This window comes from Poromitra crassiceps (genome assembly GCF_964638095.1).
Source record: "Poromitra crassiceps genome assembly, chromosome: 22".
Classification (NCBI taxonomy): domain Eukaryota; kingdom Metazoa; phylum Chordata; class Actinopteri; order Beryciformes; family Melamphaidae; genus Poromitra; species Poromitra crassiceps.
The window spans coordinates 21,212,689-21,230,005 of record NC_139647.1 but is presented as its reverse complement, the minus strand read 5'-3'; the positions used below and the strand labels follow the sequence as shown (position 1 = coordinate 21,230,005).

The following is a 17,317-nucleotide window of genomic DNA, read 5'->3' as shown; positions in this document are numbered from 1 at the left end:
GAAAAGCTTTATTTTAAGCTTTCCTCAAAATGCTCTGTCCTGATATATAACTTCTAAAAAGGATGCTGAAAATAAATGGTGGATAAATTCAGTTTAGGTGGGTTTACTACCCACTATCTTTTTCTTATTTATGGCCCTTTTGGAATTCAGATATTTTGAGCTTTGCTTTAGACCTACAGTGATGAATACTTAATAGTTTAAACAGAGCAGATTATGCTATACTAATTAATATCTGATAAACCAATCGTCATTTCATGAATAAGCAGCAATAGCCTACTATTTATTTTGTTAGTCATAAGTGAATGGGGGTAAATTTGTGTATAATGATGGATATGGTTCATGTGTGAAGATTAGATAGATAGATGGATGGATGGAAGATAGATAGATAGATAGATAGATAGATAGATAGATAGATAGGCAGGCAGGCAGGCAGGCAGGCCATTCTGGGGGGAAATTCAAAGCACTCTTGCAAGAGCCCGGTGCTGGGGTGGTTAGGCTGATTGGGTGCACCTACTGTACAGTATAGGCCCAGTGCACTCATTGGACTTAAGAAGACCTTCAGACCATTCAGTCTCTCTCCCTCCTCACACCTTTTGTTCTGTTCTTTTGTCTAATATAGTTTGCGTTGTCTACTTATTTCCTCCTTTTTAGTTAATACATTATATGATTAACTTTTACTTTGGTGTAACATGTGAGGAGTCGTACACCAAAGGAAAAGTTAAAACAATCATTTATTAACTAAACCTAGGACGGAGAGAGAGACTTGATTGGTCATCAGCCTAACCCAACCATCGACATATAAAGCTCAGTGAACCCAACACTGCACGACAGGGCCAGGAGAGTGGGAGGGTCATCACACGTTTATACCTTTTATTACAGAAAGTGTATGCAAGGATGATGACTAAAACAATACATTGGTCATTGTGTTACTTATGGTTGGAATTCTAGTGAAAATTAAAGATTACCCTTTTCGTTGCAACAGATTGAGATCTTTACTTTTAAGATATTGAGCAATCATAATGGAATCACTGTTCATCCTGGGTATGGAGAGGGAATCAAATACTGCAATGGCAGGACGTATAAACCGCTTCAGTTATAAGTTATCAGGGAAATATTTGGTGTCTCATCCAGAGAAGGCACTGAAGCGATATTCAATATCTCGTCCTCGTTTTCTCTCCAGGATCTCAGCTTGCAACTTCCTCGTCTGTCAATCAAAAGAAAAAGGGGGGGGGGGGGGGGGTCGGATCAATCAACCATGAGTTCAGCTCATTATTGAGGATTTGTATGTGATTTTGTCTATTACTACAGTACTATTACAGCTGGTTATAACAGATATAGAGCAGACCTCCTCCATGTCTTGCTGTGCTGCTGCGGTCTCCTCTGCCGCAGTGCCCCTGGGCCTGGGCTTGCTGCGTCTCTCCTGCATCTTCTGGACGTGGGCATGGATCCGCTGCTCCAGCTCACGGTCACGGGCCGCTCTGCAGGCCCACACAGGTCAAAGGTCAACATTTCACACTTCAGGACAGAATATCGCTCGAGTTGCTTGGGGTTGTTGTCCTCTTCTGGTGTCATGTCAAATGGTATCCTAGCCTTTCCTAGCCTTCAAGGTAGCTAGTCCATATCCATATGGGAGTGGTGGTGGACTATGGTTAGAGATGCAGACCGCTTGTTCGCAGCTCAGTTAAGATTGATCCTCTCATTGAAGACAGAAACATCAAACCTGTACTATTTAGTCTGCTTTACTGCATGCTTAAGGTGCTAATCTGTGTTTTTTCACAGGCCAAATGAACAAAGAAAACTGCTGACATTCCACAGTGGTTGCACAGTCTCTCTCTCTCCACTAGGTGTCTCTAGCCTTCCACTTGAGTGGGCCCACAGTTGGGTTTTTGCTATACCATTTGGTGGACACTTTTATCCAAAATGCCTTACATGGCCGCGAGGGCGTACATTTAAAACATTGGAGTCCCAGTGGGAATGGAACCCCAATATAAAATGGGTGTTCTGGACTGGTAAGGGTCCAGACCAAAGATCTGTGTTGTTATTGTACCATATGGGTCAGTATGTACTGTCACTTTGGAGGTTTCTATACAGTACATACAGTATGCTGCATGTACAAGATATTAGGCACATCCACTCTTTTCATGAAGTACACTGATGGGGTAAATCAGGTAAAAGCTATCATCTCTTATTGAGTACCCTGTACTGAATCTATACTAATATCACAGAGGTGAACATGTAGATTCAGAGGAGCAGCCTCCAGAAGGATTTTTCAGCGTTGAGACAATTGAGATGTGCTCAAGCAGCTATAGCTCAATACCAGGAGTCGTGTCCCGAAATTTTGTACATTCAGTGTTTGTCTGGCAGCAATGCCACTGAGACAAACCCCCCCACAAATGTCCCCGGCCGATCAAGCAATTGTGTTTGTGAGTTTGTCTCTTACCGGGCCTCCTCACTCTCCTGGGCCCAGCCGGACCTCTGGGGAGGACCGCTGCTGTCAGAGTCTGCAGAGAACAGAGTCCTTTCTGGATTCTGCAAACAGAGACACGAGTTCTGTATTCTCAAGATAAATTCGTATTTTATTCTTCTTGAATGCAGAATGTGCGAGCATACAGGACAATGTAGGGTGGATTGATCCTATATATATATATATATATATATATATATATATATATATATATATATATATATATATATATATATATATATACACTATACAGCCTACAGCTGCTGGCTTCCTGCAGCATAACAACCTTATTGTGCTCTCATAGGGGGGTCGATCAGTGGACGTTTACATTGAGTTTGCCGGTCGAAGAATCGTGCATCTGTGTTTGCTGCACTGTGTGCATGCCTGCATGTTTGTTACCAGCAGAGGATGGGGCTCTCAGTAGCTATGCTTTGCTGCTGGGCGTGTTTGTTACCAGCAGAGGTTGGGGCTCTCAGGAGCTATGCGTTGCTGCTGGCCGTGTTTGTTACCAGCAGAGGTTGGGGCTCTCAGTAGCTATGCGTTGCTGCTGGGTGTGTTTGTTACCAGCAGAGGTTGGGGCTCTCAGGAGCTATGATTTGCTGCTGGGTGTGTTTGTTACCAGCAGCGGTTGGGGCTCTCAGGAGCTATGATTTGCTGCTGGGTGTGTTTGTTACCAGCAGAGGTTGGGGCTCTCAGTAGCTATGCTTTGCTGCTGGGTGTGTTTGTTACCAGCAGAGGTTGGGGCTCTCAGTAGCTATGATTTGCTGCTGGGTGTGTTTGTTACCAGCAGAGGTTGGGGCTCTCAGTAGCTATGATTTGCTGCTGGGTGTGTTTGTTACCAGCAGAGGTTGGGGCTCTCAGTAGCTATGATTTGCTGCTGGGTGTGTTTGTTACCAGCAGAGGTTGGGGCTCTCAGTAGCTATGCTTTGCTGCTGGGTGTGTTTGTTACCAGCAGGGGATGTGTTTGTTACCAGCAGAGGTTGGGGCTCTCAGTAGCTATGCGTTGCTGCTGGGTGTGTTTGTTACCAGCAGAGGTTGGGGCTCTCAGGAGCTATGATTTGCTGCTGGGTGTGTTTGTTACCAGCAGCGGTTGGGGCTCTCAGGAGCTATGATTTGCTGCTGGGTGTGTTTGTTACCAGCAGAGGTTGGGGCTCTCAGTAGCTATGATTTGCTGCTGGGTGTGTTTGTTACCAGCAGAGGTTGGGGCTCTCAGTAGCTATGATTTGCTGCTGGGTGTGTTTGTTACCAGCAGAGGTTGGGGCTCTCAGTAGCTATGCGTTGCTGCTGGGTGTGTTTGTTACCAGCAGAGGATGGGGCTCTCAGTAGCTATGCTTTGCTGCTGGGTGTGTTTGTTACCAGCAGAGGATGGGGCTCTCAGTAGCTATGCTTTGCTGCTGGGTGTGTTTGTTACCAGCAGTAGCTATGCTTTGCTGCTGGGTGTGTTTGTTACCAGCAGAGGTTGGGGCTCTCAGTAGCTATGCTTTGCTGCTGGGGGATGACTGATTACATATTTGATGCAGAGCGCTCCATCACGAGCACTGGCATCTGTTGCTGCGCCAGAAAGCAGCAACGGCAACCGAGTATCTGTCTTTTCCCCTGAAAGACTCATCGACTCAAAGCTTAAACTAATTTATCAGCAACTTGGAAGAATGTCTTATCTTATGTGCCAATGTCCCATTGATTGTCATTGTCTTTGAGCCTTCTGTGATAAGAGATGGTGCAGTACTGCCCCCTTGTGGTCAGCAGGCACCAAGGTACCTGGAGGATACCCATATAGAAATGGTACACAATCAGCACAGCCACAATACACGGGCAAGCGTAATGTCTTGCAAAATTCCCCGTGTGAATAATACTGGCAGAGTGACCTTTTTCTACACTGGCATTGCCCTATGGAATAGCCTTCCCCTGCAGATGAAACAGTGCCAGAGCAGAGGTGTGTATAGAAAGCATGTGAAGCAGCTCTTGTGGAGGCCAATTATTGATTAGAGCTATTATTTCTTAGAGTATATTGTTAGTCTATGTTTTATGTCTTTTTGTGATTTTTGTAGATTTTACTGACTGCATGTACTGTGTGTCATTCAATGTACTGTCTTGACACCAAGGAGCACATTGGAAATAAGTGTGTAAATACTTTGATGTGCTATCCTTTGGGCAATACCTGCATCCTGTGATGTTTGTATTTGTTTTGTTTACCCAGAAATAAATCTAATCAAATCAAAAAGGCAAACAGCAATTAAATCCAACCCATAGCATGGAGGCAATTACTACAATTTAGGTGACTCTCCGCACACATCATACACACCTGTTGTTGTTTTTCCTGCTTATACTCCAACATGTTCCTCTCCTGCATGATCTTGGCATGTGAGCGCCACTCCTGCAGAACCTCCTGGTCCCTAGTGGTGGGAGTGGGCAGGACAGGCAGTCAGTTAATCACTACCTTACAATACTTTTACCTTTTACTTTTAACCTGTGACATTTGTGGACTGAGGTTGGGGAAGAGCTGATTGTGCTGTCTGCATTTAAATTGCATACCCCCTTATGGGCATTGGATTTTTGCAGAGACACCATATTGATCCCTGACTGTCTGGCACTTCGGCAACGCCAATTAGTCAACTGAAACTGCGAAAGAACATTCTCTCTTACCTGGAGCCAAAATACTCAAAGAATAATGATCAGGATGTAGCCGGGGGGCAGTCAATCGGGAGTCTACTGAGCTGAAAGTTTCATAGCAAGAACCTGTGCTGCAGAAATCTTATTTACCTTCGTCTCTGTTCCAGAACAACGTGTTTCTCCCTCAGTTCTTTCATGGCAGCCAGACTCCTTTCTTCAGACCTCTTCCTTCGCTGGGTGTCAAACAGAGGGAGCTCGGGGATGACGCGGGCCTCGGTAATCTCTTTTTTCCTGAGAAATAAATCCAAACAAAACGCTTTAGTTGGTATCGTTCTCCCGAGCACCGACTCTCAGGGGGAGACGGCCTGGGAGATTTATCTCCTGCTCTCCTCCACAGAGAACGTCATTAAAAAAAGTTTTATCCCATCCCTGTCCAAGGCACCGTACGATCTACTCTGCCCCCGCAGCATAACTTCAGACCTCAGCACTAAAGTTCTCGCCTCCGCAAACACTGTGCCTCTATTGTGGATAGATGTACCAATAACATTTTCAGTTTAGTACGCAAAAAAGGATAGTAAGTCTGGGGGGGGAAGTCTGTGTGTATTTTTCTCGGTGTCAATAGCTTAAGCACGATGTTAAGAAAAGGCCCCCTGCATATTGTCCTTCATTTGCACAACTGTAAAATATCAGAACAGGTTCATCCATGCTCAACAGTTATCTAACGTTACGGCCATCTGGATATGAAGCACAAAAACAAGGACAGAGATGGTGGGTAGTGTAGAGGTAAAACAAAAAAAAGCACTAACCACTGCAAAGACCCGGGCTTGACCCGGGTTCAAGTCCCGGTAGCAGTACTTCCGGCTTGGTCAGACGTTCCTGTCTGCGGGTTGGGAAGCCAGTGGGGTATCAGTCCTGGTCGCTGTGTCACGGCACACTAGCTCCTGGATTTGTCCTAGATAGCTGTCAGGCTGAAGTGTGTGGAGCTTCTGGGTCAGCGCGAGGTCTCTCTCTGGACCTTGCCGCAAGATGGCAATTACTGTGTGCCAGTCATTGGACTGTCAAGTTTCCCCTTTTCGTGACCTTGTTTGGTTCCAAGTATTGTCCGCGCGTTATTATGTCTATAAATGAACAGGAAAAGGTGCACCGTGACGAAGGCACTGGTGAACCAGGAAGAGCGAGCTGGTGAGAGATGAGCAGGTGCTGGACCCGAGGCTAGAGTTCTCCGTTGCGACGGGCTCGAGCTGACAATGTATGCTAATGAGCGGGCCGGGTCGGGTCGGGCTGAGCAAAAAAATAAACGTTTTTTTTTCATGCATTCGCAGTAGGCCAGATTGATATTCTCTCTATATTCTCTCTCACTCTCTTCCATGCTTACACACACACACACACACACACACACACACACACACACACACACGCACACGCACACACACACACACACACACACACACACACACACACACACACACACACGCACACACGCACACACACATGCATGCACGCACACACACACAGTTTGTTTCAGCCTATGCCCGACGGAACTCGACCCAGCCCGACGGGCTCGGGCTGGGTTCTAATTGATCGGGTCGGGTCCCGCTCGGGATTCAACTTACTCGGGTCGGGTCGGGTCGGGTTTGAATTTTCAACCCTGTTGATAACTACCTAACCACGCGCTACATCCTGCCGGTGACAAAATCCTCACTGTCAGGTGAAGAGAAGCAGCTGGCAACTGCACATGTATCAGAGGAAGCATGTGCTAGTCCAGGGGAGGGCAACATTTCTTTTGCCAGAGGGCCACACATTGGACTCATAACTGCTAAACACTCCCTATTTTCATGAGAGTCTATTTTGAACCCTCTCTCCCGCTGTGATTGGTAATATCTCCTGTTCATCTCCTGATATCATAGTGATACAAATCAAATGGCTGTAGCGGATGAGATTTATTAACATAATGCTGTCTTTTATTGACTTTTTGGGGGTTGTTTTGTTTTCCTTTGAGGACGTTGGGGGGCCGGATTGAGATGGTCCAGGGGCTGGGTCCGGCCCTGGGCCTGCATGTGCTGGTCCAATGGCTCTCCCTAGATTGACAGAGGGGTCGGAGCAACGACAGGGACAGCAGGGGAATTGGCCAAGTACAACTGGAGAGAAATCCAAAAATACTTAGTCAAAGAAAAAGACAAGAGCAGAGGCAATTGGCAAAAAACCCTCAAACGGGACAACCTGAATTCCAAAACAGGTCATTTTAATGTCTCTATGCCCCTTTCAATGTATCTTATAATGCAACTCACAGTTGTGCCTGGACCTGGCTATTTTTAGTTTCATTTTCCACACACACCTCAAAAACCCAAACCCTTCACTCCTTCTATATTTACCTTGTGCCAACAGGGAGGAGGAGGTTGGTGTCACAGTGTGCTGTCAGCTCAGCCCGCTCCAGCAGGACCAGCCTGTGTTTGAGCTCCCTGAAGCGCTGGAGCTCCTCCTCGTCCACCTGCTCCTCCACGCTGGACCTCAGCAGCTCCGACAGCTGGAGCTTCTCCACCAGAGGCATGTCTGCCAACAACACAGCCACCACAGCTTCAAACAACACAACCAACCACAGCTTCAGACATGACATGGAGGTAGCCAACACACGGGGAACTACCTTTGGTGTCTACAAGCCACACGGTGGCTCACATTTGCTGTTTTACCACCTGTCTACATTTAGGAGTTAGGACCTCCAAATGACGACTTGTTTCTTGTCAGAGTTGCTGGTAGAATATAGACAGACTTTTCCCAGTGTTATTTGGAGTTGCAACGTGATGATTGGAGCGTCGCTCGTCCACTCAGAGAGCTGATGTGGCTCTGGTGTTGGGTGTTCAAAACTACCTCAGTGTTAAATTAAGTCTGCTGGGTGTGGACTATAAATTATAGTTTAAATGATTAATGTAAACATTGGCATAGTGTAGGTGTAAATTACCATTGACGGTTTTGTCGTGTAAATTCTTGCCCTCTGGTGGTACTGGCAAAATAGTTTTAATTCCACTATGTTTACAGTGCATAATTGAGCGATAGCATTGAGTTGAAGTAATAGCAACATCACTGTCACATCTTACAACAACGATCATATTGACTCTCTGAGTAAGATGGATATTGCAGGATAAACCAATTTAATAAAGTAAAGAATAATTAAGTATTGGTAGCAGGTTGGGGAATTAACAACACCAACTGTGGTGTAATAATACATCTTGGAGATTCCATTCTAAAAAAATCTGCTGGCTTGTTGAATAGTAGGCTAAATGTGAATGTGTAAATGTGTATTAAACAAGTGATATTACACAGATACATGTAAGTAGGCTAACTCAATATATGTGATGTGTGTTATTCTAGGACAGGGGTTCCCAAACACTTTCATCTCGGGACCCAAAAGATGAATTTTGTGTCTCCCTGGGACCCAAACTCACAAAAAAACATACAGTAATGAGTTGCCATGACGACCAGTTGGCGACCCCCCCCCACGGGTCCACGACCCATAATTTGGGAAACACTGTTCTAGGATTAGACTGAAGGCTAAATATTCCACAGCACACCACTGCAGATCTAAACGGTTGCTGACAATGCAGTATTTAGTCGACCGTCACTAAAAGACACCCATTTAAAGATACCAGCGTTGTATCGACCCGGTGACAAAAACACCGTGTCTAATAGGACGGGAGATTGGCCCCTGAAGACACAAGGAGGAGAGGGGCCCCCCACTCTGTGTTAATAACCTTGGAGACTTGACGGAGAGAGAGGAAATGGACTGGGGCGAGTTTGTGCTTGATAATGTGCAAGCAGCAGCTTCTCCTGTGGAGGGCTGTCTCGGGCTACTCACGGTGAACGGGCTGCAGACAGCGCTGGGCTGCAGAGAGGCCCCGCGAGGAGCGCACAGGTTATCGATCATCTGGCTAAAAATACTACAGAGCTGGAGCGGGGGAACAAAACAGAGGCAGCCGACTGGCACGCGCCGTCTCCAAGGGAACAGAAGTCACACCAGTGAAGTGGAACCAGGGCAAGCAGCTATTTTTGTGGCCAGCCTTCCCCTTTTTCACACACACAAAGAAAAGAGCAGATGGCTGCTTGGCGCGCGTTCGGGGGGGGGGGGGGGGGGCGGTGCTGCATACTGAACACCTTGAGTACAGGTGAGACGGGGGGGGGGGGGGGGGGGGCTCCTGTTCGTTCACCTGGATGGGACTGCCGGACGCTGAGCGGTCGCTCGGCCATGGCGCTCCTCAGGTGCTGGAGGATGCACGGGAGCCCCCGGTGCACCACGTCCCGCGGAGGGAAAGCGATGGGGCAGTTCCTCAGGTTCAGGGCTTTGAGGGTCATCACATTTCCTAGGAGGAGGAGGAGAAACGAAGCACTATGGTCACTATGGTCACTATGGTCGTCAGCACTATGGTGACGTGGGAGGTGCATGTTCCCGCATTGAGCTGACGTACTGTACAGTGCAGGAGAGCAAGGTTACATTCCTGGATCGCCACCATTAACGTTAGCAGGACCATGAAAGAGGGGAAGTGCTAGGTAAAGAAATCAAGTAACAGGTGAGGAGAGAGGGAAATAACAGCTAGACAGAAATGATGCTGGAATCAAAGACTAGTTTCAAAGAGCAGAGAAGTCACACACCGTCAAGTGACTGAACTGAACTGAACTCACCCAGTTCTGGTGGAAGCTGTGAGATAGGATTCCCTTCCAGCAGTAATGTTTTCAGCGATCTACAAATGAATGGATCGTTACAAAGGCTCTGGACATTTCTCAAGTAGCACGTTTGATCCTAAAATTAAAAATGTTAAGCATACAGGAAGAAATTAAATCAGAAATATGACTAAGAATCCATAAAAACACACCGAAATAATTTGCATATTCCACATTCCTTTTTTTATTCTATTCTAGCCATCAAGAAGTCATTTTGCAGAGCTGATGCTACTAAAATGGCTGAACCCTATTAAGGTGATATCATCAGTATTATCCACTGCTCATAAATCAGACACAGACGCTGGTGACTTGCAGAAGCCTATTGGAATAACAATACGTTGATTTCAAATGCATAAGTAGCCTACCTGTGCAAGCCAATTCCTGCAGGAAGGGAAGCAATTTGGTTATTTCTGAGGTCCAACCACAGCAGGTTGGGCAACCTGGTGAACATGGAATCTGGCAGACTGGATATCTGATTGCCTTCAAGATATAAATTCTTAAGACAATATAATGAGATAGTTAGAATTAGAAATGTTTGCAAACTATGGTTTAAAAGACAGATTTGCAGACTGAATGTTCCAATGGAAGTGTTATATATTGTTTGAAGCCCAATGCATTATTCAGCTGAGTGGGTATTTGGTTGGTGAGTGTGTACAAAGTCCAAGCTGACCTTTAGGCTGCTATTTTTCAAAATACTTTCTGCAACAGCCTCCAGCTTGGTTCTGCTCAGAAACAGAGTCTCTGGTGCACAGTACTGAGAGAGCTCCTTGGGCTCAGCCTCCTCAGGCAGCATGTGGGGGATCAGTGGTCTCCTCCGGCTCTCCACGTTGTCTGCATTGTTCCCACAGTCGAGGCTCAGTTGCAGGGCAGGGATCTCCTCTTCCTCCAGGGAGGACATGGTAGATGTCATGTTGGAGTGTAATGTATACAGACCAGGATCCTTCTCATCATCTGTATTTGTCTGCTAGGGCACCCTTGAAAATGAGAGCTTAATTGCTCTCAAGGGCCTCACCCTGTATAAATAAAGGTCAAATAAAATACAATTCAGAACCCATTATTCATGTCGTTTTGCAATGGCATCATTTTCCCATGGCGTCTGAAAATATGAAATATTATGTTAGTTTAGTTATATATTCAAAGAGCAAGCTTTCCAAAAGCTTGATATAAAAGGAGTCATTTTCCTGCAACATTCATGTGAGCATTTCGGCTGCCTGTTGAAAAATGTTATTAGTTAGGTTATACCTTTTGTTGAGCCTTGACTAAACAGTTCATGACAACAGCCCTCGCTATTAGCAAACCTTGCAAGCAAGCTGGATGCGGTTTGGTTTGTAAAAACAAACAATAGCGCCCCCATCTGGCAATGTCAGGTTACGCTAATGCTGCTGCTGCTGCTACATTTTTTAGCAAACAGTTCAATAAGCTTTACGTTACAGTGCAACTACTACCGTACTGACCTGGAATGAGTCACCTGGGGGGCGTATTAATAATTCAGTATCTCCTGTCTGGGGGCAAATACTATCAACTAAAAATGTAGGTAACACGAAGCTTTACGTGAAATAGGAAAAAGTTGTGCTACTAGCTGCTAGCTACCATCTCACGCGCAAGTTGCCGTAACCATAGCAACCCATGTCAACATCAACTACGGCAACTGGCTATGCGCAAACAAAGCGAACATGAATCTCAAAAACAACAAAGCATTACTTCAATTAGGAGACTTTGTTATTATAATCATAGCTAATTCTGTTTGTAAATTGGTGACTAGCATGTATTGTAGCAAAATCATTGTTTGTCTGTTGTAAGCAGAACGACTAGGCCATATGATTTCATGAGATAGTTATGATTATATTTAAGTATAATATATTTATTTTTGACAAATCATAGTAACAGAACAGCGGCAGCCAGCAACACAGGCGCACATTGTGCGTCCGTTCGGGGAGACGAAGTGTTAAAAACCCCTTTCCCCTCAATGGTCGGCACCACCCATGTTCTCTGAGATTATGGAGTGAGCAGGCTTCATTTGGTGCTACACACAGTATACTTCCTCTGCTAGTAGGCCTACTCGGTGCCGGTGGTAGCCTCCAGTCGGTGTACGCAGGCTTCACAGAGAGGCTGTTCTTAAAAATGTTGATATGAGAGTGGTACAAGTGAGCTACGTCGACTACTGCCCCACTGGCCACAACTGCCACACTTCTTGCATTAGTGTCAAGGTACACAGAATTAAACAATAACGATTTCCGGTCAGAATTTTCAAGATAAAAGCCTAATTAACAAACGTTGCAGTCGCAGCGTTTTAGAACGATACAAATAACCACCCTGGAAATAAAATACTATACTCTGGGTCTAGGAGGGGGGGGGGGGAGTCTGGTGTAATTAATATGTGGTGTGGTGCCCCCCCCCCCCCCCCCCCCCCCGCCCCCCCCCCACACACACACACACACACACACACACACACACACACACACACACACACAAAGGCTTTCAGAAGGGCTTCTAAAATTCCCACATTCTGTCTTTTATTTTCAGATTCTAGCCTGGTACAGTATAAACTATTTAGTGCCATTCATCTGGACCTCCGTGTCGGCATCCGTTGGGGTCTGCGTGGCTGTGAGAGGGGACTGCAACGCCTCTACTTATGAAATTATAAAATCACATTATGCTTTTATTCTCAAGGAAAGATCGACAGACTTCCTGTTTTGTTCTGGCTTACTCTGTGTAGCATGACGCATCTCTCACAGCGCCCAAAGTCTCTCGGTTTGGCTGGCTGGGCTACGGAAGACAACTGAACACCGCCAATACCAAGTGCTCTTTTTAATCTGCAGCTGCCTGCAACAACCACAACAGTCTTTGTTTTCATTTATTTTGCTGTCGTTTCGGTACCTGCTACACGTTGGTCTTGCCCGGGGGTCCCAAAGACTTTTAAGTCGCTTACCGTTTTTGAGGAAATAACGGACATAACGGGAATAAGCAGACGCACGGGTTATGGGGAGACATGCGTGATTATTAGGCTACTATTAATTTCGGGGGGTGTCAACACAGAGCGGTAGTTTCTCTTCAAGGGGCGAGGAATGCAATCTGAGCATCAATGTTTCACTGGGGCAAGTGGAAGAAGAGGATGGGCGCCAATAGTTCGTCAAAGAGACCAGTTTTCGATGAAAAGGAAGATGGTAAGTGACAGAAAAAAGTGAAGTGTGTTTGCAGTGAAAACCATGTGAGAAATGAATAGAATATGTTTGGATTTTACAGTCATGTGGTTCATAGCACTGTGTTTATCGTGACCATTTCCTATTGTCGCATCTTATAATCTCCTAAATGTTATCACTGCATCGGCATAGGGAGAGTTCTGCTAATGTGATAAACGTTACCGAAGTTGTCCAAGTTTCTGCTTGGAAAGGAAATGTAAAAAAGGATGTTGAAATTGGAGTCAGGCTGCTTACATTGAACAAAAAGCCAGGCTGTTCTTGTGGATGGGGATGCTTGATTTGCTGCTCTGTAGCTAGAGGCAGTGGTTGGAGGGAGGTGAGAAGATGCTCAATTGTCTACTGACTGAGAACTGCAGTCTGTCAGTTTATCATCCATATTATATAGGCTATAACGATAGAAACAAAGCAACTCTATCTTTCTATTGTCATCAAAGACTACTGGATTACATAATAGGCCATAATGTCATATAAAGTTTCCAGTTCAACCTGTTTTAGCCTAAAGAAATGCACAGAAATGTATTTTCAATGCAGAAACAGCAGCATTACCACTATTATGGGGAGAAATATCTGGTGCTCACAGATTGAACTCTTTCAAATGTGAGCCATTGAAGTCGTGAGTTAATGCATAATTAAGACAAGTTGTTAGTGCCATGCATGAAAGTCATGTTAATTCATGATGCATTAGCTGTCAGTGTATGGGGAAATAAGCCTCTTGGAAGTGCACCAAATTATGCTTAGCACTAAGCAGCACTGACTGAGTCTTGAACGCCTTCTGATTCACTGCAAGAAAAGCAAAAACTAGGAGGGGGAAAAATCCAGTGTTGCTGTGGAGTTATCTCAAATGAACTGTTAGAGGCACAACTTCTGTAAATGAGGTCACGTTACCGCAGAGCTGTGGTCATTGTGTGTGTGCGTGTGCGTGTGCGTGTGTGTGTGTGTGTGCGCGCGCGCGGGTGTGTGTGTGCGCGCATGTGTGTGTGTGCGCGCGTGCGTGTGTGTGTGCACGCGTGCGTGTGTGTGAGAGAGAGCGAGAGAGAGCGTGTGTATGAGAGTGTTACATGGGCCTACATACATGTAGAAAAGGGTCCATAATGGCCCACCGTCAGGCCTGTTCTTGGGGCAGTCGATGCCCACCAACCGGCGCGCCAACGACGTAATGACGATGACATCATCAACGATGACACCGATGATGTCATAGCATAGAGTTCACCTGTGAGGTCATCGGCGATGTCAGACATAACACCGATGATGTCATAGCTCCCTGGACGTTGTGACATCACAGATGCGGGGATATAAACAAGGTGTTCTGTGACGCTATAGATTCCTTCTACTTCCATACTTCTTCAGGTATTCTTACTTCCTACTCTACCTTCATAATGTCAACCATTAGCACAACCAAATCCGAACCCGAGCTGAACCCTGGCTATCTTACAACCAGCCAGGCCCTGGTGACCGACTGCCTTACACCCAGCCAGGTCACCAGTGGTATTTCAACCGCGTCCCAGGACCGACATCTCGGTCCCTACCTCCATCCCTGTGATTCTGATCGATCACAGCCCGTGAGCCCTCATCCACGATCCAGCACACTTCACGAGGCAAGCCCAAAAGCTTTGCCCCCAGCAAGCCCACAAGCTTCGCTACAATACATATTTATTTACAAAGCTAGCCTAATAGACCCTTTTCCCGGGGCCATTTTGTGTCAAAAAGGCAGGGTAAACACAGGTGCAAACAAAACACTAAGGAGGGTTTCCAACTTCTATGATTGGAAGCTGGAAACCCTCATTACTGTTTTGCTTGCACCTGTGTTTACCCTGCCTTTTTGCCACAAAATGCCCCCCGGTGAAAAGGGCCTATTATTAAGCTTCCAGCAGTTGTGTCCCTTAGCATCCAAGAAAAAACACCCAATAGACCCTTTTCACAGGGGCCATTTTGTGTCGAAAAGGCAGGGTAAACACAGGTGCAAGCAAGCAAAACACTAATGAGGGTTTTCAAATTCCAATCATGGAAGTTTGAAACCCTCATTAGTGTTTTGCTTGCACCTGTGTTTACCCTGCCTGTTCGACACAAAATGGCCCCCGTAAGAAGGGTATTATTGTTTGTGAAGGATAGTTGGCAGTGAGAAAAGGTAGGAGTGGCCAGGTAGTAGCGGGACAGGTAGGAGCGGCCCTACAAGGCAAAGCTATATGCACTTCTTCTTCTTCTCAGCCTTGTTGTAATGGTTGCTCAGAGACAAGGCCCAGATGAGTGTGTGAAGGTTCAGAGAGGTGTGCCTGACCAGGCATTATGGCTTCCTCTCCTGGTGATGAATGGAGAAACCTTTGAGGCTCGGGGGGCTGAGATGACTCGTTCCTCTGCTCCAGCCGCGCTCAGTGTGAAGAAGACGGAGCTCCCATAATGCTCCTCCATCATGGGACACGCGGGGCCATTTTCATAGCCTCATATCATCGATACGAGGCAAGTGGCCGCTTACGTCTAGCCCCGTGAAACACTAATGGCCGCTCTAACCCTGACTTCCATCTCCGCTGCACTCCACCGGGGCCAAAAGTCAACAACACGCCTGCATCATCATCATCATCATCATCATCGTCATCTTCAGCATCATTGGCCGCCATTACTATGCATCGAAGCAGAGATTTAACCCGGCCGTGGTCTCGGGGGCGTTTGATTTGAATTATTCCAACGTTATTATCTTCAAGGATGTACTCTCATAGTGCGACGTCCCACTCCCTTCACGCAGCACTGAATCACTTCCTCTATATGCAACATGTAACAGGGAACGGTGGCGGAGGCCGCGGGCGTAGAGACACTCTTCAGGTAGGTCTGATGATCACCTTGATCAGTTGTAAACAGGCGCCTGCTGGGTTTACTGGCTTTGTAAAGCATCTGCTGCCTCACAGAGACCCTGTTCACTCTCACAGAGCTGCCTCACAGAGACTCTGTTCACTCTCACAGAGCTGCCTCACAGAGACCCTGTTCACTCTCACAGAGCTGCCTCACAGAGACCCTGTTCACTCTCACAGAGCTGCCTCACAGAGACCCTGTTCATCTCAAAGAGCTGCCTCGCGGCGATAACAGCCTGAGCGAGCCGAGCGCCTCATTGTGCACTGCATTGTGAATGTGTGGATGCAGAGTTCTAGTGTGACGATGCAGCCAGACTCTCTCTCTCTCTCTCTCTCGCTGGCTGACAGCTCTCTCTCTCCCTGCCTGTGGAAACTCTATCTCTCGTCTTCTTGGGAAAACAGCATATGGTGCCGACATTAAGACCGTGATATCAGAGCGCGGGTGTGTTTTGGCTCGAAAGGCCTGCAAACATCATCAAGCGGTCAGGTGCTGACGCGCTGGCGGCGTGCCAAAAGGGCTTTTTTGCCCAGATCATATTATAAGTTTGATTAGCGGAGAGAGAGAGAGAGAGAGAGGCTACGGGCATTGATTGAGGTGCACATCCTTCCTTCCTGCACGATTGCTTTTTCCCTCCGCTGAAACTCTTAATAGTGTCGAGGATGGGAAATTAAAGTGCAAAACAGTTAGCTAAATGCTTGTAGCACGTCTCATAGTCACCTTGTCGAGGTAATTCATCATCGTTTGAGAGAGTCTCTTTCTAATTCACTTTGGCTGATAGAAGAGTAAAGGTAAGGGGCGGGGTGCGATTTGGGAAAGCTAGCCTAATAGACCCTTTTCCCGGGGGCCATTTTGTGTCAAAAAGGCAGGGTAAACACTAGGGGTGGGGGAAAAAATCGATACACCACAGTATCGCGATATTTTGCCTGACGATATCGTATCGATATTTGGACGCCAAATATCGATATTGCAAAAAAAAAAAAAAAAAATTTTTTTTTTTTTTTTTTTTTTTTTTGTTGCAGGCCATGCCAGGCCACCGGGCTACTATAAACTTTAGTTCCAAGGCCAGCAGTAAACAAACGGTAGCATATTTTCATTTTGTTTTAACAGTAACAGTTTTGTCATAACAGTCATTTACAAATTGACCAGTTACTGAATGGGCTGCACAAAATGTTTTGTGTAAGTGAAGTGAAGTTGCAAAAACTACATAAGTACAGTAGTCCACACACACATCCAGTTAAGGTGGACTGTAAGTAGACTGTAACAAACAGTTCAGTTTGTCAGGTGCATGCAACTATGACATGACTTTATGAAAGTTGTTGGTCTGTCTACTTGACAATGTTGCTGCAATAAAATGGTTAAAGTCAGATGTACAGACTGAAAAATTGTTCTTATATAAACCAGATGTTGACAAAGTTTTCCTTTGGGGACATCATTTGCAGTTGAAAAAGTAAGAAATCGCAATATATCGAAATATCGCAATATTCAATATATC

General features: G+C 46.0%; 1 protein-coding gene across 1 annotated transcript; it reads right to left on the bottom strand.

The window, feature by feature from the left end:
• Positions 1–805: 805 nt before the first annotated feature.
• Positions 806–10,682, bottom strand: LOC310796408 (leucine-rich repeat-containing protein 27-like; the record flags this gene model as incomplete). The annotated part of the gene is made up of 10 exons (XM_083658596.1): positions 806–820; positions 1,346–1,478; positions 2,441–2,529; positions 4,767–4,857; positions 5,225–5,365; positions 7,447–7,624; positions 9,274–9,426; positions 9,746–9,804; positions 10,150–10,280; positions 10,455–10,682. 10 exons carry the CDS (start codon positions 10,680–10,682, stop codon positions 806–808), a joined length of 1,218 nt encoding a protein of 405 aa, XP_083514722.1.
• Between the last annotated feature and the right edge of the window lie 6,635 nt (positions 10,683–17,317).